Source organism: Prionailurus bengalensis, chromosome B3, assembly GCF_016509475.1.
Source record: "Prionailurus bengalensis isolate Pbe53 chromosome B3, Fcat_Pben_1.1_paternal_pri, whole genome shotgun sequence".
Lineage (NCBI taxonomy): Eukaryota > Metazoa > Chordata > Mammalia > Carnivora > Felidae > Prionailurus > Prionailurus bengalensis.
Window position 1 is genome coordinate 146,952,194 of NC_057355.1, and position 24,861 is coordinate 146,977,054.

At 69.1% G+C, this 24,861-nt stretch overlaps 1 protein-coding gene across 2 annotated transcripts; it reads right to left on the reverse strand.

The window, feature by feature from the left end:
• Positions 1-1,266: 1,266 nt before the first annotated feature.
• On the reverse strand, positions 1,267-22,974 carry AKT1 (AKT serine/threonine kinase 1). 2 transcript variants are annotated; one of them, XM_043557099.1, is made up of 14 exons: positions 22,867-22,974; positions 20,217-20,356; positions 10,332-10,460; positions 7,645-7,756; positions 7,320-7,467; positions 7,064-7,195; positions 6,929-6,994; positions 5,425-5,493; positions 5,114-5,239; positions 4,915-5,043; positions 4,620-4,834; positions 3,984-4,071; positions 2,407-2,509; positions 1,267-2,156 (listed from the first exon to the last, which is right to left on the reverse strand). In XM_043557099.1, the coding sequence occupies exons 2-14, from the start codon at positions 20,260-20,262 to the stop codon at positions 2,077-2,079; spliced, it is 1,443 nt and encodes a 480-aa protein (XP_043413034.1). In that variant the 5' UTR covers positions 20,263-20,356; positions 22,867-22,974; the 3' UTR covers positions 1,267-2,076. The 2 variants fall into 2 exon arrangements, with proteins under 2 accessions (XP_043413034.1, XP_043413035.1); XM_043557100.1 differs by lacking the exons at positions 1,267-2,156; positions 3,984-4,071 and having other exon boundaries at positions 2,427-2,509; positions 22,867-22,966.
• Between the last annotated feature and the right edge of the window lie 1,887 nt (positions 22,975-24,861).

Here is a 24,861-nt window from a genome sequence, read left to right on the forward strand (position 1 = left end):
GGACCAGAGGCACCCACAGCGCCCGTGGGGAGGGCGGGCCCGCCTGATGACCACGCTGTACGGATTCCAGGCACTTCCTGCGCTCTCCACCACAGCCGTCACCTGCGGTCATGCGGTCACTGCACCGCTGGCTCAGTGGTGGGAAATATGCTCACGTTGTTGTGGGCCCTCACCACCACCCGTCCTGTAAATCTCCCCCCGCCCCCAGCCCCTGGCACCCCCTTCTACTTTGTCTCTGTGAATCGGACTCCTCTGGGGACCTCGTGTGAGTGGCCACACCGTGTGGGTCCTTTGGGGACTGGGTTGTTGTGCTCAGCGACATGTCCTCGAGGCCCATCTGTGCTGTGGCAGGAGCCAAGATGCCCTTAAGGCTGAGTAATACTCCGGTGCACGGACAGACCACGCTTCGCTTCCCCGTGTCCACAGACGGACACTCGGGTTCCGTGACGGTCTGGCTACTGCAACTCATGCGGTGAACACGGGTGAAAGTACCTGTGTTCAGTCCTTTCGGGGACAGACCCAGAGGCGGGGTTGCCGGGGCCCGATCTCTTGAGCCGCCGTGCTGTTCTCAGCAGCCCCGTCCCGGTACTTCCCCACCAGCAGCGCCCCGGGCTCTGGTCTGACGCACGTGTCCATGCGCACGCCTTCTGCACGTCTCTTACCGCTTAGGATGTGATGTCTGGTGTGTGTGTGGGTCCCCAGACAAGCCGTTGTGTCGTGCCCCGCGGCCTGTGCAGACGGAGGTGGTGCGGCATTACTGGGGGCTGCTCCAGACGTGCCCCAGGCAGAAGGGGACGGCCGCCCCGCTGGGGTCACCGTGGACTCTGGACAGGGAGGTGCTCTCTCCCCGTTCGCCAGGCCCACGCACCAGGACCTACACGTGTCCCGGCGGCCCGGCCACACCCGCAGGCTTGAATCCACGGGAGATGAGGCCGAGGACCCCAGGCGCCCGGCAGCCCTGCCCTGTTCCGTTCCTTGCCGGGCAGCCGGCTGCTCGGCTGGGAGCTGGCGGCCACCGGGGGCTGCCCGCAGCACGTCCCAGTGGGCCGCCCGTGCCCCTCGACCCGGGGATCCCAGACGTGCTGTGAGGGGGTGAAGCGGCTGGGGATGTGGATTCCCTGCCCCGGAGGTCCCGCAGGGAGGGGCAGCTGGAGCCAGGGCGGGGGCGGGGGCGGGGCGGCGGGGAGGAGGCTGGGTGCTCCCCACGCACACGTGGGCCAGCCCACACGCTCTGCCGCCCGCCACCCACCAGAACAAGCCACAAAGTTGAAAAGCAGTGTTTATTGAAGAATTTGGAGGGAAAGTCTCATAATAGTAAAAATAGTAAAGTTGAATGTAAAAAGCGCCCCCGTGCAGCGCGGAGTCCGGCCCGGAGGCACAGAGGGCGCGCTGAAGGCCCCTTCAGAGGGCGTGGGGCGCGTGGCGGGACAGTGAAGCTTCTCGACAGAAGAGTGCTACCTGGGGACACCGTTGAGGTGCCCCAAAGGGAAAAGAGGGCGGGAGGGAGGGGCTTTCTTGTCACTAAGATGAGAAAACCCCAAATGCACGTGATAGCGTATTACACAGCAACAGATCGCAACCTCGTTCTCAGCCTCCGGCCCCCGCCTGCCCCTGCCCCTGCCCCTGCCCCCGCCCCGGCCCCACTCAAGAGCCGCTCCCCGCCAGGACGCCGAGGGAACCGGGCCAGCGCGTCACCGCCGGGCGCTTCTGGGGTCCCGGGGGCTGGGCCGAGACAGGTGGCAGCCAGGGACCGCTGGCTGGAGGGCCGGAGGGGCCAGGGACAGAGCCCTCCCGGGCCCCCAATTGCACGTGGCTGCAGAAGTCCTCGACCCTTTCCTATGTGAGTCTAATTGTTCTGAAGGCCAAGGCCACGTCTGGAGAGCTAGACGAAATAAATTAGAAAGACCCGCAGGACCCCTTCCCTCCCAGGCGGGCCGCCCCTCCCGCAGCACGAAGGCCTTCCCACCGCGCTCCGAGGCGGCTCCCTCGGACACGACACGAACTAGGGATCGGATTGTCCGCGAGGCTTCCTCCCCGTCCCCTGAAGCCGGCGTCGGGAGTCCGCTGCTGGCCTCCTCAGGCCGTGCCACTGGCGGAGTAGGAGAACTGTGGGAAGTGGGGCCTCCGCTCGCTGTCCTCGCCCTCCACGCTGTCGCCTGTGGGCGGGTGGGCGGCACGCTCAGACCCCAGTGCCGGGATCGCGGCCACTGTGCGCTGGGGAAAAGGACCCTCTTGATGCCAGGAACAGGGACGGTGCCCTCCCGCGCCCATCGCCACCCTCCATTGGGACCTGTCCGGTGAACCCTGTGGGCCTCTCTGCCAGGGGCAGCCGCTAACTTCTGCGGTTTGAAGAGAAGGGAGGAAACAGACTTGGGGGTCGGCGGCGGGGGGGGGGGCATCCCTCACCTTGGTCGGGGGGCGTGATGGTGATCATCTGGGCCGTGAACTCCTCATCAAAATACCTGGTGTCCGTCTCTGAGGTGACCTGGGGCTTGAAGGGCGGACTGAGCTGCAGGGCGCAAGGGGAGGGGAGGCAAGTTACAGACCGCGTTCTGCACTGCCCCCCCAGGGGCCGCCCCCAGGAAGGGTTTCGTGTCTCCAGGCAGCGCGAGACTGCAGCAGCAAGGAGCCACAGGGGAGGGCGGTGGCCCGGGCCCTGCAGACCCGCCCCCCCCCCAAGGGCAGGCCCGGCAGGTGACCAGTCCTGCGGGGCCCCAGTACCCCCAGGTGGAAGGAAACAAGTCCTGATTTCTCCTCTTTCGTAGCTTTCTTCGGACGCGGAAGGGGGTGAACAAGGACACCATGGAACGCGGGGGGGCTCCCAGCCCCAGAGCCCCATCCCCAGGGGCCACACGCACCCCTTCCTGACCACGGCCATGGGGGCCCAGCTGCCAGCGGCCGCACTTTGATCGTTCCTGACAGAGGGACAATCCCGGTTCCCCCATCCCTGGAGCCCCCTGGGCCAGCGGGTAGTATTCCCACGCAGCGGGTCCAGAGAGCCCACCGCAGCCCTGGGAGGGAACCCAGGGCGGAGCCAGGCAGCGCCAGGTGCCCGTGCCAGCCCCAGCCAGGCGCCCCCGGGCACAAAGTGAACTTGACCTGCCCCCAAACCCAGAGGGCTCCCAGGGCCCTCCCTGCCCGACTTCCCACCAGGAGGCGAGGCCAGGCCTTCCTGCGCACGTCCCTGCTGGGGCCTCGCCCTCCAGGCTTCCCACCCGAGCGCGGGGCCTGGCTGGCCTCACGTGCGCTCAAGGCCACAGTGCAGCTGGCTGAGTCAGGCTGCAGAGAGGCCTCCCCGTGACAGAGGACGCACAGGTAACCGTAGGGGGTGTGCATGTGGGAGGAGGGCCCTGCAGGCCAGCACCACCACCCCCGCCCCCCCCCCCCCCCCCAGGACACCAGGGCTGGCCCTCATGAGCTAGCAGGGTCTCTGCTCGAGGCAGGGCGTGTGGCCTGTGACGGGCCTACGGGGGAGGGTGCGATGGAAACCGGCGGGAAGTGTGTTCGGAGACAGGGCGCCCCGCACGCCCTAGCACGGCCTTCTTGAGCCTGCCGGGCCGCCGCGCCGGCCTGGGCCAGGGCCCGGCGCTCCCAAATCCCTGGGGGCGGGGGACAGAGGGCTGTGTGCAGGAAGCAGTCGCCTGGCTCCCGGGAGACCTCCCATGTGCCAGACAGGCCTGTGTTTCCCCCCAGTTTGCATGCTCAGAGGGTGGGTGGGGCTCTCCTGCAGCAGGAGGGACCGAGGTCAGATAACTGGAGGCACTGGGAGAGCAAAGGCCAGCCCTTAGCGGCGGGGCTGGAAAAGGCCTGGTGCCCCCACCTGGCGGGGGCACCGTGTTCCAGGAGTCCGTGCACACGGCTCCTTCCGGGGGGCCAGGCGGGGGGCGCTGAACAGCGTTCAGGAGGAGACCCCGCGGCGCAGACCCTGCGAGCCCGGGGAGGGGGTGCGGGGATGGGGGGCCGCGCGCCAGGCCCCCACGCACCTTCTTCTCGTACACGTCCTGCCACACGATGCTGGCGAAAAAGCGGTGCTGCATGATCTCCTTGGCGTCGTCGGCGCCCCCTCCCAGCCTGCGGAGGAGACTGGTCAGTGCCTCACGCTGCCCGCTGGCCCGGGGCCCCTCCTCCTGCTGGGGGAGGCTGGGACGCCTGACTGTACTGGACGCTGGGGTCCCTGGGGGCCGGGGGGCAGTACAGGAGGGTCAGCGTGACCCTGGGAGGGGTTGGGGGGGCACAGCGAGTGGGACGGCCTGGCCCCGGGTGGTGGGGGACGGTGGGGGGTGGGGCAGCGGGGTCTCGAGGGCGCGGGGAGATCGCGTGAGGGGGACAGCTCGATCCCGGGGGTGGGCTGGGGGCACAGCACCAGGTGACTGACGGCGCGGCCCCGGGGCGGCGGGGCCGGAGGAAGAGGGAGGCGCGGCGCACCGGGTGGGGTCTTCCTGAGCACGTGTGGAGGCCGCGAGGCCCGGGCGCAGGTGCCCATCCGGCCCCGGCCAGCCCCGGCCGAGGACGCCGCAGGTGAGCCTCGCGGCCCGGGAGGCGCCCGGCTGCTCCTGGGGGACGCGGGGGGGGACGGGGCGGCTCGCCGGCACCCTGCCGGCCCGGGGCCAGGGGCTCACCTCTGCTTAGGGTCCTTCTTGAGCAGCCCCGACAGCAGGGACTTGGCCTCGGGGCTGAGCGTGCGCGGGAAGCGGAGCTCCTCCATGAGGATGAGCTCGAAGAGCTTCTCGTGGTCCTGGTTGTAGAAGGGCAGGCGGCCGCACATCATCTCGTACATGACCACGCCCAGCCCCCACCAGTCGACCGCGCGGCCGTAGTCGTTGTCCTCCAGCACCTGGGGGCGGGGCACAGGGTCACGGGCCGCCCGGCGGTCCCGGGTCTCCGGGGGGCGGGGGGCGGGGGGCGGGCGCGCACCTCGGGGGCCAGGTACTCGGGCGTCCCGCAGAAGGTCTTCATGGTGGCCCCGTCCTTGATGCCCTCCTTGCACAGGCCGAAGTCGGTGATCTTGATGTGCCCGTCCTTGTCCAGCATGAGGTTCTCCAGCTGCGGGGCGGCCTCCGGGTCAGCGCCGGCCCTGCCCCCGCCGCGGCCCCGCCTGCTCGCACCCACCCACCTTGAGGTCGCGGTAGACCACGTTCTTCTCGGAGTGCAGGTAGTCCAGCGCGGACACGATCTCGGCGCCGTAGAAGCGCGCACGGTCCTCGGGGAAGACCCGCTCCCGGGACAAGTGGAAGAAGAGCTGGCGGACGAGGGCCGCCGTCAGGGTCCCAGAGCGAGACCGCAGTGCTCGGGGCCGGGGGTGGGGGGGTGGATACCGTCCCCGGGGCAAGACCCCGACACGCGGTGCGGGGGGCGCTGGGGGCGGGGCGGGCACCGTCCCCGTGCCGGGGAAGGCGGCCCGAGGCTCACGGAGGGCCGGCCTACCTCGCCCCCGTTGGCATACTCCATGACGAAGCAGAGACGGTCGTGGGTCTGGAAGGAGTACTTCAGGGCCTACGGGGAAGGCAGAGCTGGCACCGTGGCCCTGCGGGACCCCTGACGCCCACCGGCCGTGCTTGAAGCAGGCGCGGGTTCCGGGTCGGATCTCGGGCAGGGTAGGGGCCAGCAGGCTCCGGTGCACGTGTGGAGGCCTCCCTGCAGGGCCGTGGGGCTCCAGGCCACAAACATGGGAGGCAGGACGGCGGCGGAGAGGCTCCTCCCCACCACCCCGGCACCCCTTCCTGCCTTGCTTTATTTTTTTTTTAATTCTTTTAATGTTGTTTAATTTATTTTTGAGACAGAGAGAGACAGAGCGTGAGCAGGGGAGGGGCGGAGAGAGAGGGAGACACGGAAGCCGAAGCAGGCTCCAGGCTCCGAGCTTTGAGCACAGAGACCGATGCGGGGCTCGAACCCACAAACCAAGGTATCATGACCTGAGCCGAAGTCAGATGCCAAACTGACTGAGCCACCCAGGTGCCCCTCCTGCCTTGCTTTAAAAGGAAAGGCCTGGAGGACCAAGTCTTCCCCACGAGGGACAGACCCTGGGTCTCACCCGGCGGCCAGGGATGAGCCCCGTTCACAGGAAACACAGGCCAGGAGACCAGCTCCAGACCTTGTGCCATGAGGCCACCGCCCCCAACTCTCCAGGTCCCACGCCCTATCCTGTGGGGAGCCCGTAGGAGGGGAGCCAGTGTGCGTGGCCTGAGTTCCGTCGCCTGTGACAAGGGCATGCAGAGGGGGAGGGCAGGGCACGAAGCCTGGGGAAGAGGAAGAGCGGCGAGTGAGACGAGGTAAGACCCCCCACAGGGGCGGGCCGGTCACGCCTCACAAGGAAACGTTTGAAGGAGCACGAACTGGAGGGAAGGGGCTTCTCTGCTTTGCCGCCGCTTTGGGTCAGGCAGCGCCTGGGCTGGGGACGCCGTGCTGGGCGGAGGGTGACCGGGCCTGGGGGGGGTCCTCAGGAGAGCCCGAGTGGTGCCTGGCCCGGTCCCGACGCCCCAGGCGAGCAGCAGCCCGTCCGTCCACTGCACTGCTGACCAGCTCGCCCACACCTTCCTGGGTGGCTCGGCCAGGAAACAACTTCTAGCTCATTCTCGATGCTCTCTAAGAGCTTCCCTATACCCCTCCTGGGCCAAGAACCTCCCCGGGGACAGAGACCCTCCTGACCGGAGCCTCAAAGGGGAAACAGCTGGAAGGCTGTGTGCAGAAGGGTCGGCGTGCAGGGGTGGGCGGGGTTGGTGCCTCCCGGGGCCTCAGGCAGAGCAGAGGGAAGACAGGGTCACCCACCACCCCTGCACGGCAGGGGCAGCAAACAGCACCTCCCCCCCCCGCCCCCATGGGCCTGAATTCTGAAGCACAGAAGCCCGGGGTCTGTGGGGAGAAGGCACGAGGGTCCCTCAGGCCAGGGGCGGGGGACTTCACGCAGACAGCTCGCGCCTCCAGGACTCACCGTCAGGAAAGGGTGCCGAGAGTTCTGGAGAACGCGGTTCTCTGTGAGCGTGTGGGCCACCTCATCCTGGAAGACAGGCCCAGGTGAGCCGCCGGCCCGCCCCCCGCCCCCAGGCCACCCGGCCCTGCGCCCTACCTTGGCCACGATGACCTCCTTCTTGAGGATCTTCATGGCATAGTAGCGGCCCGTGGCCTTCTCCTTCACCAGGATCACCTTCCCAAACGTGCCTTTGCCCAGCAGCTTCAGGTACTCAAACTCGTTCATGGTCTGCGGGGCGGCGGGCCGGTGCCCGGGGTCAGGGGCCGCATGGGGGCCCGGCCCTCCGGGGGTCCTGCGTCCCTGCCCCTCGCCGCCCCCCACTGTGCTGCCCGTGGTGGCGGGGGGGCCTCACCACGCGGTGCTTGGGCTTGGCCAGGGACACCTCCATCTCCTCGGCCCCCGAGTTGTCGCTGGGCGAGCCCGACCGGAAGTCCATCATTTCCTCCTCCTGCCTCTTGAGCCCGTCGGCCACCGTCTGGATGGCGGTGGTCCACTCCTCCCTGCAGGGCGGCCGGGTGAGGCCCCATGCTCCAGGCCCAGATGCTGGGGGACACCGAGGCCTGGCCCCCCGCAGGCTGGCGCGTCCACCCCACCAGGGGCCTGAGGAGGGCACGGGAGCGCTGGGGAGCAGGGGGGGCCCCCCCGCCCCCCCCCACCCCCGCGTGTCCGTCCCGCACCGCTCCTCGGGGGTCTCCACGTGGAAGGTGCGCTCGATGACCGTGGTCCACTGCAGGCAGCGGATGATGAAGGTGTTGGGCCTGGGCCGCTCCGTCTTCATCAGCTGACACTCTGGGGGCGGGGCTGGCACGTGAGCATCCCTCTGCACACCCCCGGCCCCACACAGCCCCCCTGCCCCCGCCCCCCCAGGCCCTCCTCCCCTCCCCCCCCCCCACCGGGTCCTGGGAAGTCCTGTCCCATCCCCGCCCCATGCTCTGGCTTCCCCAACCGCAAAACGGAGCCGGGACCCCTGTCCCGGCCCAGACACCGTGCTCCAGCCGGGAGACGCGCCCCTGCAGGGCGGGCTGAGGCTGGGTCTCCTCAGCCCCGGGCCGTCTCCCCTGGCCATTTGGTCGCTGAGCCCATGCGGCGCGCCAGGACACCGCTCGACTGGACAGAGGGTGGGAAGTATGGGGGCCCCCGGGGGGGCAGGCAGCTGGCCTCCGAGCAGGAACCTCCCGCCATTTCCCAGCCGTGACTGCCGGCCCCCTGCCCCTCCAAGCGGGGCCAACCCCAGGGCAGAGGCTGGTGCCGACTCACCCTTCAGGGGCCGCCTGTCCCGGCAGATGACCCTCCCTGGAGGCTGCTCGGACTGTACCCGGCCACCTGACACTGGCGACACCCTACCGCCACCCTCCAGAGGGATCCCAGACGCACACCGGGAGCACACACACCTACACCGGGAGCACCCACACACAGGGAGCACCCAGACCTACACCTGGGGCACGCGCACACCGGGAGCAGAGGGGCTGTGGGGGTGCACCAAGCCCCCAGAGGGGTGGGAACCAGTAGGGGGTGCTGAGAAATCCCAGGCCATGCCAGCTCCGTCTGTGGGAGAGGAGACGGGTTTCGGGGCCCGTGAAGGGGCTTCCGACGTCCCGGTGCCTGTGCCCCGGCAGCCTCGAGGGCCCCTGGTTGGGCTCAGCAGAGTATAAGCAAGGGGTGAACCAGGGCCGGGTGCCAGGAGGGGCTTGGGGCCAGCCTCGTGGGGCCGGTGGCCCGTGTTGGCACAGGGGTGGGGGCTGGAAAATCCCGTGGCGGTCTCCTCGGTGCTGACACCCACCCCCCACTCGCCCATCGGAGACCACCGGTCTCCCCAGCCCCGGCACCCCCCCCCCCGCAAGGACGAGCCCCTGTCCCGTGCGGCTCTGCTCCTTGGCTGTCGCTCCAGCTGGACCGCGGCCCGGTTTCGAGGCCCCAGCACCTCCCGCTCTGCTCAGGCAGCCCTCTGGAGGGTGCCTACCTCCTGTGCGCCTCTGCAGAGTCCCCCTCGATCCCCCCACTCTCCGCCTGTACGGAACATCCCTTGGGGCCCCTCATGCCCCTGCTAGCACGGTGGCACCCAGCCCCACCCCAGCCAGGCCTCCTTCCTGAAGCCCCACCTGGCCCCAAACAAGGAGGCGCTGGGGGGAGCCCAGAGGCACTGCAGTAAGGTCCCCTGCATGGCCACCAGGCTGCAGGGGACAGCGGCGCCTGCCTCCCTGGTCTCCCTTCACCCCAGGGCTCCTACTCTCACAGCTGCTTTGTGGAGCCTGAGGATGGAGAGGCGGGACTCACTGGACCCAGGTCGTGGTAAAGCCCCCCTGGGAGACCCCCAGGCCGGAGGACGGAAAGGCAGCGACTGCCCGACAGAAGCCCTTGGGGTGGGGTGTGCTGGCCATGCCCCTTGTCCCTGCAGCACAGGGCCGGGCACCCTGGAGGGTGGGCAGGACGGCCAAGGTGCCAGGACACCCCCCCCCCCCGCCATACCCACAGGCACGGAAGCCACGAGTCCCTCCCCATCAGCCTGTGCTTCCTCCTCCTGAGACCCCAGACCAGAACCTGCACCAGACGACGTGGGGCAGCCCCAGGCCCCCAGGCTGAATGAAGACAGAGCCGGCCAGAGACGGGGTGTATGAAGAAGCCCGGGGGAGGGGGGCAGACCCCTCGGTGGGCACTGCACTCGGTACCCCTGATGGCGTCCCAAGAGGAACCCAGGAGGGCGGCCGGTTGATGAGCCCATCCCTCATTTCCCAGCCCCCCACCCGGCCTGGGTCCTGGGTTGGCCCCTAGACAGAGCCAGGTTCCAGGGTGGAAACGGAGACCCCACAGGAAGGCCTGCCTGGCTCAGCAGCCCCTCTCCAGGCCCGGGTCTCCCCCTCACGGGTGCGGGATGAGGCCGCGGCCACACGGTTCGGAGAGGTCCCAGTTCGTCCAGCTCTGCCAGACGCCGCGGCCGGCTGCGCTGTGCCTGCCGACCCCACCCCTGCTGAGGGTAGAAGGAAACCAGTGCGGGGCCCAGGCCTCTGAGGGCTCTTCCTAGGGGTGACAGAGGCTCCCGGAAGCTAAGGGTCCCCACCCAGAGGCTTTGTGGAGAGACCCTGGTGAGCGCCAGCCGGCTGTCCCGGGCGGGGCTCTGTCCCCCAGAGGCAGAGTGCCCCGAACAGGTCTGGGGTCTCCAGCCTTGGGCCTCCGCACGAAGACCTCCCGGCAGCCGGAAGCATCCGCTAACCAGTTCCCAAGGTGATGCAAAGCCAGCACCGCCCAGCCCGGCCCCTGGCAGCAGCTGGCCCCAAACGCAGAGGCCCAGGGGACCCGAGCCTGGGGGCCGCTGGGCACTGTTCCGCCCTCCCCGGTTCCACCCCAGGGTGGCCGCGGGCACACTCACGCGCCACAGAGAAGTTGTTGAGAGGGGACTCTCTCTGCTCCACGTCCTGTGGCCGCTCCTTGTAGCCGATGAAGGTGCCGTCGTTCTTGAGGAGGAAGTACCGGGGCCTCCAGGTCTTGATGTATTCCCCTGCGGACGCGTGCTCGGTGAGGGCCGAGGCCGCCGGGCCCTGTCCCCAGGCCCCCCGGGAGCCCCGTCCCTGTGGCAGGCTCGCAGCCGGCCGTGCCAGAACAGGTGCACCCGGGACGCCGTGACTCGGGGACACGACCAAGAGCCGGCCCCCGTGTCGGAAAGGGGACCTGGGCGTGGGGGGAAGGGGCACAGCTAACGAGAGGCCGGCCCGATCCAGGGGGCCTTTCTGGAGGAGGCGCCGCCAGGCCGGGAGGTCCCCGGCACACACAGCTACAGCCACCCACCAGCGCTTCAGGGCTAAGAGCTCCCCCCACCCGCTCGGTCCAGCCAGGTGTCGGCCACACCGTTACCGCCATCGCGACGGCAAGTGGACTGCCCGCCGGAGCCGGCCCCTCCCTGGCCCACGGGAAGGAGCCCGGCACCCGGCATTCAGGGGACAGCGAGTGGGGACCAAGGGCCCTGATGCAGCACGGCCCCCGCAGCCCCTCACCGCCCACGTGACCACGTGCCCTGCCCAGGGGCCCAGAGCACAGTCTCGGGCACCACAGGGAAGCCGGCCCCAGGAGGCGTCCGTGCGGTCCGCAGGCCGCCACCCGCCACCCTCGACCGCGTCCCACCCGTGGGCCACCCAGGTGCTCGGGGAAGTTTCCCCCCAAGTCGTGCCACATCAGCCATAAGCAGGCAACCGCACTTAAGAGCCGGAGCAGATGTCCTCTGTGATATTCCGGGGACCGTCATTTTTCATTCTGACACCCGGAAAAAAAGAGCGTCTCATTTACATTTTGCCGAGCAAGGAGTTTGCACGACGCTAGAAAACTTACTGATCAGACAACGGCTTTGCCAGGAGGGCCACTAGGCAGCAGCAGGTGGGGAGGGGGCTGGGGTCCCCAAGCTCCGGGCCCCGGGGGATGGGGACGGGCAAAGGCCCCACCCAGGACCCGGCAGCTCCCAGTGTGCTCCTCCCCCATCCCCGCTGCCCAGCCGCCTCCCCCGGCCAGGGGCCTCGGGGTGTGACCCAGCCCTCACTCCGCTGCACACGACGGGGAGGGAGGGACGGGGGGGGGGGGGGGTCACCTCGGGCGAGGACCCCCGTGAGAGCCGGCGGCCTGCCCTCTGCCCCAACCGCATCCGGTTCCGCCGAGGCCCCCCCCCCCCCCGCCCCGGCCTGTGGAAGGCTGGGGTCCACAGGGTCGGCCCCCTTCGGACCCGCTGCTTCCGACCGCCCGGGGACCCCGCCCGCCCACGCGGCTCCACCGGGCCTCCCGCCGGGGCAGCGGGTGGGCACGAGCAGACGGGGCGCCGGGGGCTGTGCGCAGCCCCCCACCCGCGCCGTCCCGGGCCGCTCGCTCCCACCCGCCTGCGCGCCAGGCTGGAGCTGTCGGCCCCTGATGGAGTGTCGCTCATCCCGCCAGCTGCCGCTCCCCGGGACGCTAACTGAGCGGGGAGAGTGACGAGCGCCTCGCCCGCGCAGCCCCGAAAATCAATCTTGATTCACCAACTGCCGCCAGCCCCCACCGCGCCCGGCCCCGCACCCTGTGCACGCGGTCGGCACGTGCACACCTGCTCGGCAGCGCCCGCACGCCAGGCTGGGCCTCAGTTTCCCCACCGGGCCACAGGATTCCCGGAACGGGGGTGCCACCGGGACTCGCCCCGGCCACCTGACCCTGCACCTGGTCCACTCCGGGCCCAGGAAGGTTCTACAATCCAGCCCTGGGGTGTGGGGGCGGGGGGGGGGGCCGGCAAGGGAGCGGCCCTGGCCGGGAAGAGGCTGAGGGACAGGCCCCCAGTCTGCATGAGCCCTGGGCAGGGGCCCAGGAGGACAGGCAGTGGGTCCGCCGGACCCTCCAGCAGCCCCCTGACCCAGGGCGCTGAAGGGGGGCCACGGTCGGCCCCCAGCTGCTCCCCTGCCGCGCCCCACGTGGCTGAGCCCTCGAGCCACAGGACACACGGGTGGGACGGGAGGGCCCGGGAAGGCAGCGTCACTCGGCCCCTCGCCTGGGCAGCCCCGCCCACAGAGCCCTTGGGGAGGCAGGGGAGGCTGGGGCCAAGGCTCAGAGACACACGGACCCTTCTCTGCCCGGCCGCGTGCAGCCAGGCGGTCACCTGGGGGCCGAGGCAGTGCTGACTTCGTCCTGGGCCGTGGCCTGCATCCGAGTGAGTTCAGCCCACACAGGATTCGGGCCAGACGACCGGCCCAGGCGGATGGGGGGCCGGAGCCCTGCTTACTCCCGAGGAGGCTGGGGTGACACAGGATGTAACGAAGGGGGGACACAGCCACCCCCATCCTCAGCCACAGGACTAGGGCCACGGGGGCTGGGGTGGGGACAGACACTCGCCGGCCGCTGCTGTCGGTGGGAACCTAGGAGCCTTCACTCCGGGCACAGGCACGGGCGGGTGACGAACAGGGAGGCCTGAGTCTGCCCTTCAGGTCACTGCTCCCTAAATGGGGGTCCCCACCACTGCCCCGGGGACAGATGCCTGCCCACAGCCAGGGTGACCTCCGGGAAGCTGTGCAGTGCACCGCTGGTCCCTGCCACTCACGGCCACAGCCTGGGTCTCCCGGAGGGGCTCCCCACCCACCCACCCCACTGCAGGCAGACACTTAACCAAGGCCCACGTGGGGCGTCCTCACAGTCCCGGGGACCAGCCTCAGGGTCCCCTCCGCACAGCCGGGCAGCCTGGCCATGAGGGCCCCCACCCCTGCAGCCAGGAAACAGGAGCCATGGCAAAATTGGGAGGCAGGTGGGACGGGCAGGGTTCTCTCAGAAGCCCAGCCCTAGGCTGGGGTGGGGGAGAGACCCACACTGGCCCTCAGAGACCCCGCCCCGCCTGCCACCAGAGAAGGGGACCCATGCTCCCCCCCAGCCCTTCACTCGCGGCCGGTCCACCCCCAGGGAGGGCCCTAGGCGTCCTGGCTGGGGTGGTGGGGGGAGGGGGACACGCAGTCTCAGCCAGTCTCCCCCACCTCCTCCTGCACCTCTAAGGGACCCTCAGCTCCTGGCACCGGCCGCCGTGGTGTCCCCGTGCGTCCTCCACTAGGAGGGCCCTTCTAATAGCCTGCTCATCTTGGGGCCGGCTCATCTCCAGGAAGATGCCGGAAGATCCTGACCTCCTGCAGCCCAAGTCACCCCACCGGGGCCACACCGCCAGGAGCTGGGGACGAGGTGGGCAGAGGCTGAGGGCCTGTCCCCTCCGTGCCTCCCAGCCGTGGGTCCTGAGCCACGTCACGATCGGGGCGCCCCAGGCAGCGGACCTGAGGGCTGGGACCCACGCTGTGGGCACGCGGGGAGTCACGGCGCAGCCCGGGCCTGGCGCCCCAGAGGGCCCCCCCTCCCCGCGCCGCCAGGCCCCGGCCCGCTCAGCCACCACGCCCGAGCCCCGCGAACCTTTCCTCCAAGCCTCTGGTTCTCGGGGAAACTGCCGGATAAACACTTTGCTGCGGGGGCGGCGGCGGCTGGCAGGGCGCCAGGCGGCACCGGGCTGCTTCTCCACAGCAAAGCGAGCCCCAGCAGGCCCGGGGAGCGGGCGCCAGCTGACAGCGGCGACCGTGCGGTCCCCTGCCGCCAGCACATCCATCGCAGGCCGACAGCTGCCGGGCGTCCATTTACCTTCTCCAGCACAGTGAGCAAACAGCCCTGCTGACGGCGGCCCATCCGTCGCCGCCCACCGGGAAGGGGGCAGGCAGCGGGGGGGCTGGCCTGCCAGGCCTCTGCCTGTGCACAAGCTGCGGTCCCTGCGTCCCCGTCCCACTAGCAGGATACCAGGCCACAGGCTGACCCTGAGGGTCCGGGAGCCCCCAGGAAGGAGCGCCAGGGCCGGGCGGTGTCAGACCCTCGCTCAGGCGGGGCCGCGGGGCACCGACCTGCTTCCTGAGACTGAGCCTTGCCCAGCGTCCACGGGGTCCGGCCAGGGGCACGGCTGGATGAGAGGAGGCGTCCGCCCCCTGCCCAGCAGAGGGGTGACACATGGAGGGCAGACGCTCCCCCCGCCCCCCACAGCCCCTGAGCCTCGCTGGGCCCTCCCCCACGATCCCACCCAGCCCTCCCAGAAGGCCCACCTGGCAGGCAGGGAGGGCAGGGAGTGATGTGCCCGCTAGCTCCCAGGGCACCCGAGGCCCGAGGAAGGGACTCTCAAGGTCACAGACGGTGAGCGGAGACCCCGGTCCTGCGGCCCAGGCTAGGCTCCCTCCGTGACACCTGCCGACGTCCCCACAGGTCTCTGGTTCTGCCATCAAGCAGGCAGGTCCCAAAGTCACGGCCCAGTGCACACAGGTCGACTCAGAACACGGGGACGGGGGGCGCCTGGGTGGCTCAGTCGGTTAAGCGGCCGACTTCAGCTCAGGTCACGATCTCGTGGTCCGTGAGTTCGAGCCCCGCGTCGGGCTCTGTGCTGATGGCTCAGAGCCTGGAGCCTGTTTCCGATTCTGTGTCTCCCTCTCTCTCTGCCCCTCCCCCGTTCATGCTCTGTCTCTCTCTGTCCCAAAAATAAATAAACGTTGAAAAAAAAAAAAATTTTTTTAAAAAAAATAAATAAATAAACGTTAAAAAAATTAAAAAAAAAAAAAAAAAAAAAGAACACGGGGACGGTGCCGGGGGCCGCTCGGGCCCTGCCTGCCGCATCAGGACAGCGCCCGGGACGGCGCCCCTCACCGACCAGCACGTTCCACCCCACCCCAGGTGCCGCTGCCTGCCGACCATCTCAGCCCGGACGTCATCGTCCTTGCAAACCCCACCTCCTCCTTGGGCACCGAGCGCCCCCCCCCCCCACGCAGGCCAGAGGGGCTGCCCCTTAGTCCCAGCTTGCCCACCACGTGTCCCAGCTCCCCCTGGGACGTCTCCACGTGGCTTAGTCCCCACGACCCCTGCCCTGGTCCGGGGGCCCCCTGCCCACACCCACCGTCTCATTTCTGGTCTCCTGCGCCAGGCAGCCCAGAGACCCTGGCCCAGAGACCCTGGGTGCTTATTCAGCGCCCCCAGATAAGGCCACAGCCCCACTGCCCAGGCGCCACCTGCCACGGCCCTGCTCACTCCCGGCTCCAGCCTGGGGCTGCGTGGGCCTCCCCGCCACCTATTCTCAGTCTCCCTCCACAAGCCGGCGGCTGGTCACCTGCCTCACCTGCCCACTCCGGCCGATGTGCTCCTGGCCTCACCACAGTGGGGTTCGGGGAGGCTGGGCTTCAGAGACCCAGTTGGGTGAGGGTGAGGGCGAGGGGGCAGCCACAGCCCCACCTCCACGAACAAGCATCCCAGGGGGCTGGACAGTCCAGGGGGCAGCCCCCCACCCATCAGTCCACCAGCTTCACTCCTATGTGCTGGCACCTTGGGTCACAGGCCTGGGGAGAGAGGCCTGCGGTCTTGGGGCCCACCTGGGGATCTGTGGACCCGAATCCAGAGCCCAGAGATCTAGGTCAAGCACCCGGGATTATCAGAAGGAACCTCTCCCAAACCCGGCCGTCAACTGCAACACCCCCGAAATACGGGTCTAGTATTTCTTATGGTTAAAGAAACACACCTGAAAGCAGGAGAGAGGAGGCGAGGGCTCGGCCAGGCAGGGCTCCCGGGTCTGGCCCGTGGCTCACCCGACCGGCCCACCCCAGCCTGGAACCCCAGGAACCTCTGCCGGCCTGTCCGGGGCCAGATCTAGCCGGGGGGCCTGCCCGGGGGGCCGCCAAGCAGGGACCGGGCACGTCGAGTGGGCAGGAACAGTGGGCATGTGCCCACCGTGGGGTGGCCCTGGGGAGCAGGCACGGAGCCACAGCCACGGGCTCCAGTTACGGGAGGGCCCGCGGGGAGGGCGCTGGCCCCGAGCCCGGCTGGGTGTGCCTGGGCAGGAGGGACGCCAGCGGTGGCCGGGCCAGCTCCCACCCCGCGCCAGCCCACAGCACTTCTAGGAACCCGGCCTGATGCAACCGAGCCTGGCCTCTGAGGAGAGCCGCTGGCCGCTGGGGGTCTGGGCAGGGGGCTCGGGACCCTCTCCCCTGCACAACGTGCTACCCAGGGCCGGCTGGAGGGAGCACAGCCTACCCTGTGGCCCCTCACCCCTCCCCGGCTCGTGACTCCCACCTCCCCCGCCCCTGCCCGGCGCCTGGCTCACCATGGGACAGCCACCCGCTGGGGCCATCAGCAAGGGCAAGGGACCCAGGGCCAGGAGGGCAGTGACCCCTCACCCCCCACGCATCGCCCCAGCTTCCTCTTCTGCTGTTTGTTCTACAGGGAGAACCCAACATGCTCACAAAACAGGAAACAGCCCCACCGATGGCGGCCACGGCCACACGCCAGGCCCAGCGGCCCTGGAGCACACCTCGGGGCCCTCCCTCCTAGGCACCTGCCCTCGCCCCCAGGCCCGGCCACACTGCCCTGACCTGTCCCAGGGGCAGTTCCGGACCCTCACAGACACAAGGCATTGCGCGGTCGGCCTCGCGGACCAAGGGGCTGCTGGGACGGAAGCCATAGCCACATCGGTGTGACCTGTACAGGAACTGGGGCCGCCCTTCACCTGACGGCCAGGGAAACTGAGGCCCAGGAGGCCCAGGGCAGCCCTGCCCTCTAGCCCGAGGCACAGGGTAAGGGGAGCGACACCCACTGTTGGCGGTCCTGCTGAGCCCCTCGCCCTGGTGGCACCCGTGCGCAGGCAACGGTACGGGGCCTTCACAGGAAACCCCACAGGCCTGCGCTCAGAAGTGCGTTCAGCAGGCCCACAGGCCGGTCCCCTGGTGTCTGCCTAGCAAAGCCGCTGCCTCCTTCAAAGGTCCAGGGGCACCCCAGGACCAGGGATGGGGTAGGGGACTGTGTCAGCAAGGGGAAACCATGGTCTCCTCATCGGAGCCACACGTGAGACACGGGGAACGGCCGTGGCCACGGCGGGAGACGGGACCTAGTCGCCACCGAGGGAGAGGCGGTGGGAGAAACCACCGGCCCAGGAGCCCACCTCCACCAGGACGCCTCGGACCACCTCGGCCTGGAACCAGGGCCGGATCCCTGCTGGGAAAGGGCTCAGGGCTGGGGCACAGCAGGGCGGGAGACGGGCCAGGGACCAGACCTGCTAAGCTCCGCGAACTCGGGGCCCCGGCCGGCACCATCCCTGGGGGCGAGAGGGCAGGGAGACACGACCGCGCCCCGTGCGCTCGGCACATGTGCTCGCAGACCTCAGGGCCGGCTCTCCTCATCCCACCCCTCCACCCCCGGGGGCCAGGCTGTGCTCCGCTGAGGACTGCCGAGCACGCTTCTGGGCCAGAACCTCCTGGCCAGGAGCCTGTCTGCGTGAGCAGAAGGGTCCCCAGAGCCCCCTCCTGCCTCCGTGGCCCAGCTCCTCACTGCCTTCCTCCCCTCTCCTGGTCCAGTTGGCCTGCCTGTGGGTCAGGGACACCGAGGAAAACCACCACAAGCCTGGCCGGGTAGACAGAGCCCACAGCCTGGGCTCCAAGAGTGAGGCCACCGGGCAGGGATGTCCCAAAACAGCTGCAAAGACAGGCCGTGGCCTCAGCACAGAGCGGTCTGAAGACAAAACCAGAGGCCACAGGCCAAGCTCAGCCAGACCTACATCCTGGAGCAGGCCTCGTTTTCAAAAATCGTCAGCCTTTAAGAATCAAGAGAGTGCACAAGTTTCTGAGCGGTGCTGAGCCCAGCTCCAGCCATCAGCGCTGGGGGCTCGTGGGCTCAGCTGCCCACTGCTTGGGGGCTCCACCTAGAGCTGGGGTGTCTGCTTCTCACTCGGGCTGCCCGCACGTCCAGATGTCCAGCTCTCAGTCGGGAAGCCACCCGTTTCTGGGGCCGCCCGTCTGCCCACCGTCCCTGCCGGCCCAGCCTGCCTCCCAGCCACCCTCTGAGCCGTCAGCAGCTTGAACTCAGTCTCCCGGGGACGGGCTCCCCACTGGACACACTGGGACCCTGAGGCCTGGAGGGCTCGCCTGGACCCCAGAACAGGTCAGCACAGGGCTGGAACACAAACCCGGGCATCCCCACGCAGGCTGGACTCCCCACTGTCCTCCGTGGCTTCTCTGCCCAGAGTACACAGTATCAGGACACCCAGGAAACAGCCCAGAGGTCACTCCCCCCAGCAGGATGCCCATCTCCCGGAGGGAGCACGGACCCTCTCTCCCAGTGAGGCTGCTGAGGCTGGCTGTGCCCAGACTGGGGGCCCCCTAGAGTTCACCAGGCCGTTCCCTGCCACCGTTCCCGTCACATACGTGAGAAACCGAGGGCCGAAGAACTCAACAGATTTGTCCTTGGAGAGGGACACAGCGACAGAGCAGCCAGGTCAGATCCAAACCCAGCCTTCTGGACGGCCACCCCCCCACCTCCCCACCCCGGCCCGATACCCCAGCCTCCTGCCCCTTCAGAAGGCACGTGCCCTGAGGGGCAACCTGAAATTCACCCAGGGGTCAGAGAGGTGCCCCTGCTCCAGCCCGGCTGAGGGATGTCCCAGCAACTGGGCCAGGAGCATCTTAATCTAACAGTCAGTCAACAAATGTTTGCTGCTGGTTCAGGTAGGGGACCGTGTTCCCGTGCTGCAGCCAGGCATGGAGGAAAGAAAGGCCCGGGGCCGGTGAAGGGTGAAGGGCAGGGCTGTCAGGTGAGGCAGACGGCGCCCGGCCTGGTGACGGGGCTCCAGGCACAGGACACAGGGAGCAGGCCGGGGATGGCAGCAGGTGAGCACTGGGGGCGGGGATGGAGACGGCAGGTGTGTGCTGGGGGTTCTTGGGAGAAGCCAGGCAGAAGGGCTCCCCACGGACCACGGGGCCCGGGGGCCTCCTCGCCTCCGTCTCGAGGCCCAGTGTGCCGTCCTCCCTGCAGCCACCAAAGCCAGCCCTGACAGCACATGGCTGACCACATCCTGGACCCTGTGCTTCGAGCCCCTCCACAGCCCCTGACCCCCGTTCTCTGCCGCTCCAGGCCCCGCTGCTTCCCAGCCTGCTCTCCTGGGGGCTCCCGCGCATCCCACAAAACCCAGCCTGCGGCCGGTCGCCTTAGCATACCTCCCCGTCTGCTCCCCGTGTCCGAGGCTCCCCCTCCCAACAGCCTGGGATCCCGGGGTGGGGAGGGGGAACCCTCACGCCATCGGCCAGAGGGCACCCGTGAGGGCAGGCTAACCAGCTAGCGGGGATCACCAAAGCCTTGGGAAGGAACAAGTCTAGAGGAAGAGGAAGGGGGCGGCTGCTAATCCCTGCCCTGGGGCAGGAGGGAGTGACTCCCCAGGGGACACCTAAACATGAAGCCTGTCCACGCCCCACTCCCCACTCCCCCACCCCCGAGTCACAGAGGGCTGCGGGGCAGGGGGCTGCGGGCCAGGGGCCAAGGCCACATATCCTGTCACACCAGGACCTGCCAAGCCCCTCCCTGGGCGCAGGGCCCTGAGCCCGCGGACAGCAGAGGCTGGACGGGCGCTGGGCTCGGACGGCTCACAGGTCCAGCACAAACACACCGGGGCCGGGCCCCTGGTTGGTGCAGAGCCCCCTACCCCCCACCCCCCACCCCCACACCGCCCCACAGCCCAGGCCTGAGGCGGGCACTGGGCCAGGCCAAGTAACACTGCCCTGCCCTCAGGAGCCCTCGGGCAGCGCCCCGGGCCGCCAGCGAGCCAGGCCTTGGACGGGCCCCAGTGTCCTCACTGCCTTCCAGGAAAGCGGGGAGGGAGGCGGCGGGGCCCCTCCCGCCTGAGGGACCCAGCCAGGCAGCCACCGTACTGGCCGGCCCACACGGGCTCCACGCCACCCGAGGGACCCCTGCCCCAGGCCCAGCACCCGAGGGCACTGACCTCTCTTGTGCAGCCAACCCTCCTTCACGATGGCCACGTCGTTCATCGTGCCCTGTTCCGGTAGGGCCGGGCCAGCCGGGGCGCCGCTCACCGTCCCCTCTCAGCAGGATCTCCCCGAGCCCAGCCAGTGCACCCAGCCTCTGGAAGAGTCAAAGGGAAGCGTGTGAGGTTGTGTCCGGCCCGGGCCCACTCCTCCAACCCCACAGTGAGGCCAGGGAGCCCGCCGCACCTGGGGTCCCAGTCGGGGCCCACCCTCCTATGTGGCCTGCCCCCCTCATGGCCTTCTGAGCCACTGCCGCATCCCCCCCACCCCCCCAGCACGTGGTTCTGCCAGGACACCAGACAGGCGCCCAGTCCCCTGGGGCCGGGCCTCCCCTCCACCTGGGCTGCAATCCCCCTGGTACCTGAGCCCAGGCCCTCGGGGCTTGATGCCCCGGCTTCACCCCGGCCCCCAAAAGGCACTCCTGGCATATTCCAGCCTCCCTAAGCTGCCAACCCAGCAGAGGCCACCTCCTCCAGGCAGGCCCTCTGGCTCTGCTCTAAGCTGCTTGGCCTCCCCAAGCCCCTGGCGAGGGCGCCCCTGTTCCCACCCATAGGGCCCCGGGTTCCTCCTTCTTGGCCCAGCCTAGGAGAGAAAAGAAATTCAAGTGTGAAGAAAGTAGGGCCAGGAGACCAGGCGGCTGGCGCAAATGAGAACCCAGAGCCCTCCGAGGCGACATAAGAAAAACCTCCCCTCAAGAAACCCCAGGCCCTCCTAAACCACAGCACCCCTGCTGGTCTGAATCTGGTTCATTCATTCGGCCAACATGTACTAGGCATCCCTGGTTTTGCCAGGCTCGGCGCTGGGGACAAAGAGAGGTTCAGATGGGTCCTGTCTGTGAGAAGCACCCAGTCCAGGGTGGTTACAGACCCATAATTACAGCATTCAGGAGGTAACAGACGGGGGTGCCTGCACAAACGCAGAGGCCCTGGCGCTCGCAGTGGCCACCAGCAGCCTTCTCTTGGACATACTTCGGCCACTGAACCCGAGCGGCCATCCCCATCACTCCCGGCTGGACGAGCTCCTAGGCATCCCTCAAAACCCAGCTCACACATCATTCTGAGCATCCTGGGAAAGAGCAGTCTTCCCATGAGCAGTCCTGGGCTAGCCCTCCAGAGGGCAGGCCCAGAGACACTCCTCTCTGGGACCCCCAGGCCAGGAAGGCCCCTGAGGACCTCTGGAATGGAGCCCAGCATGGGTTCACCTATAGCTGCATAGACATTCTTCCTCGACCTTACTGGCCTCCTGAGGCAGGGGACTGGGACCCAGAGAAGGTTGCCTGGCACTGACAGTCTCAGGCTAAATTTAGAAGAATTGGAAGACCCCCCCCTGCCTGCATCTAATGCCAGGCCAGGGAAGACACACGGTGCCCAACATGTGCAACAGGGCACCAGCAGCGACAGGAAGCAAGACTGAAAATACCTCCAAGGACAGGGTTCTGAGCCCCTGCACAGCACTCCTGACGGGGGGGGGGGGGGGGGGGGGGGGGGGACTGACCCCTCTGGTGACACAAGTGGGTGTGGCCTGGAGGCAGAGGGCTGGACCCAAAGACCTCTGGATGTCCCCCACCCCCACCCTGGCCTAATCAGGGTCTGCTGCTGACAGAGTCAGACAGCTGTCGAGCCCCGTGTGTAAAAATATATCTGTGCACACACAGGGGCTGTGCATCTGCACGGAAACGTACACACCAAGCCGGGGCCTGGGCTGTCTCCGGGTGCAGGGCCGTTTCCCACAGGGCCGTGAGCGCCTTTACCGTAAAAGTGTGTCACTGCTGGTATTATTTAAGTCACAACTAACCAAAACATTGCCGTGCTCTTAAAGGGCCCCCTCCCTCTCTCTCCAAACACCGATCTATGAACTGCACGTTCAGTTGGGGGAGGCAGAACCAAGCCCCACGGGTGCACCCCGCCCTGCACTCGGGCCAGGGGCTCAGGGCAGTCAAGGCTAGCGGGGAGCCGGGCTGCGGGGCCCTGTGGTGACCTGCCCACCAAGTCGGTCCTCGGGAACCCGGCCTGCTCACGGAGCACTTCACCAGCTGCCCCACCTTCCGCCAGTCTGGGGGCCCAGCCCCAGGTGCCCATCCGGCCCGGCCAGGGAGGGTGGGCAGCACCTCCAAAGCCCACCCAGGTCAGAAAGCAGTTGCGGGGCCCAGGAGGGCCGGCCCGGGCACCTCGCCATCGCGTACAACTTTTCGTCTCGGGGCAAACGAGGTCTCCTTCCCAAGGCCCACCCACACACTTGAACGAGGGCTGGAGCGAGCCTTTCCGAGCGGTCCCTGAGGACCTCCTGGGCACCGCGGCCGGCCGGCCCGCCTCGCCTCCCCTCCCCGCGCGCCGGCCCCGGCCCTGGCCGCTTCCCCAAGGTCATGAGGGAGGCCGGGGCTGCGGCCCGCACCCCCGCCGCCGCCGCCGCCGCCGCCGCCGCCGGCCGGGCCCGCGCCCTCCCCGCCCAGGCCGCGCTCGGCCACTTCCTGCTCCGCTCCTCCACCCCGGCCGCGCGCGGCCCGCGCCCCGGGCCCCGCCGGCCGGGAACAAAGCGCCGGGCCGCGGGAGGAAATCCGGGCCCCGGCGGCGGGCGGCGCGCGCGGGGCGGGGGGCGGGGGGGACTCACCGGGCGCCGCGTCCGGGCCGAGCGCGGGCCTAGCCGGGCCGCGGCCTCCGGCGCCCGCCGCTCGGCATCCCCGCGCGCGCGCCGGGCGGGGCCGGGCTGGAGGCGGCGGCGGGCGGGCGCTGCTGGGCGGGCCTCGTGCGCCGCCGGGCCCGGAGCTCGTGGCGGCCGCCGGCTCGCGTCCTCCGGCTGCGCTGCTGCGCTGGCTGCGCTGGGCCGGCCGCCCGCCCGCCGCGCTCGGTCCCGCCGCCGCCGCCGCCGCCGGCCCGCCCTCTCCCCGCCCCGCGCCGCCCCGCCCGGCCGCCCGCCCACATCCGCCTCCGCCGCCCGGGGCGCCCCCGGCGCGGCCGGGGCGAGGGCGCGGCGCCGGGAGCGCGCGGCGCGGGGCGGGCCGCCCACTGTCCCCCGGCCGCGTGCTCCCCGGCCTCGGTTTCCCGGCGCGTCCGGGGCGCCCTCACTTCCCGGCCCGGTTCCGCCCCGAGCGCGCGGGGAGGGCCGGTCCGGGACGAACCCCGCGCTTCTGCCTCCGTGGCGTGGGGGCGGGGCAGGTTAGTGTCCCTTTCAAAACGTGCCCCCAGCCCCCCACCCCCACCCCTGGTGGGCAGCTCCGAGCTGGGGGCCGGGGAGAGAGCAGCCCGGGTGACCCTAAAAGGCGTGATCCGAGGCGCCTGGCAAGCTAGCGGTCCCCTGCAGGTGGGGGCGGGGCGCTGCTTGCGGGCGGCTGGTGGGGGTCAGCTTTGAGGGGTCCTGGAGGGCCGGCTGGAAGGCAGACAGGAGAGGGAAGGCTAGGGAGACAGGGGTCATCGATCCCCGTGCAGAAGGACTCCCTTGGCCCCGGGCAGGGCCCTCCATCTCTGGAGAGGGGCTCACTAGGGCCTTGACCGGAATGCAGACAGACACTGACGGCTTGACTACAAAAGCAGGCGGGAGACTTCCCAGGGCCACAGAGGGAGACCACGGCGCCAGGGACCGGTGGAGGGGCATCCACCTGGCGGGAGCCGCCTGCCCTGAGCCGGACACAGACACCCAGAGTGGGGGGCTGGGTGGGGGTCAGACTCCAGAGAAGGGCTGTCACAGCAGAGCGGCCCCGGGCCCTCCCTGCTGTCCCAATCAATGGGTCCTAGGCTCCCACAGTCCACTGGGGACTCCCCCCCCTGACCCCGCCCACCTACAGATTCCCGGGACACTGCAGAGGACTTCCAACCCCTGACCCCCCCCTGGGCCCTGTGCTCAGCTAGAGCCACAAGTTTCTCCAACAGCTGCCCCTGCCCCCATCCCGAGGTCTCCAAGTTGATGGGAATCCTTTGGTAAAAGGGAGACTCTAGTGAGCTACCCTCCTGGAGTTGGTATGTATTTTGTGGGGGAGGGGGGCATTTTTGTTCTTCATCCAGGGTCAGGGTTCAGCCTGGGAGGTATAGCCGCTTCACCCGGGTCAGAGGCAGGTGCAGCCCAGCCGAACGTCCAGCAAAGCGTCCACACCCAAAACGGGGGGGCTCCTGCCGGACTTCTTGGGGCTGAGGCAGAGACTTATACTCCTCAGGGAAGGACTGTCCCTGATCAGGGGATACTCGAACCTCGGGGAGATGACTGCCGGACCCTGGCCTCTCCCCGCTGCCCGTGTGCCCCTCTCCCCAACCCAGCCCAGCACTCCGGCTCTCACTGAAAACCCCCAGGTGGGGCCTTGCCTCCAGGGGGCCGAGTGAGAGGCCTGGACCAGTCTTCCATGCTTCTGGGACCCTGGGACCCGACAGCTGCCCTGAGGGTCACCCCCAGATGTCCCCCATCTGTCCATCCCGTACCTTGCAAACCTTCCCTCTGGGCCCCTGGGCCCCTCTGGGACTGTGCCACCTACCCACCGCCCTCCCAGGAAGGGGGTCCGCGCCCACCCCCATCTTGGGCTGGCAGTGCTACGGAGAAGGCCGAGGACAAGAAGAGAGCGGGGTGGGTGGGGTCAGGCAGCCCCTGGGGGTCTGGGAGGGCGCCCTCTCCTGGAAGATG

What these genes read in the sequence shown, in the direction of transcription:
- AKT1 (XM_043557099.1), bottom strand. Translation starts at nt 20,262, where the DNA reads ATGAACGACGTGGCCATCGTGAAGGAGGGTTGGCTGCACAAGAGAG. An exon ending in GTGGAGACCCCCGAGGAGCG is followed by an intron (nt 7,468 to 7,644) that starts GTGCGGGACGGA and finishes GCCGCCCTGCAG; the next exon opens with GGAGGAGTGGACCACCGCCA. An exon ending in AGGAGGTCATCGTGGCCAAG is followed by an intron (nt 6,995 to 7,063) that starts GTAGGGCGCAGG and finishes CCTGTCTTCCAG; the next exon opens with GATGAGGTGGCCCACACGCT.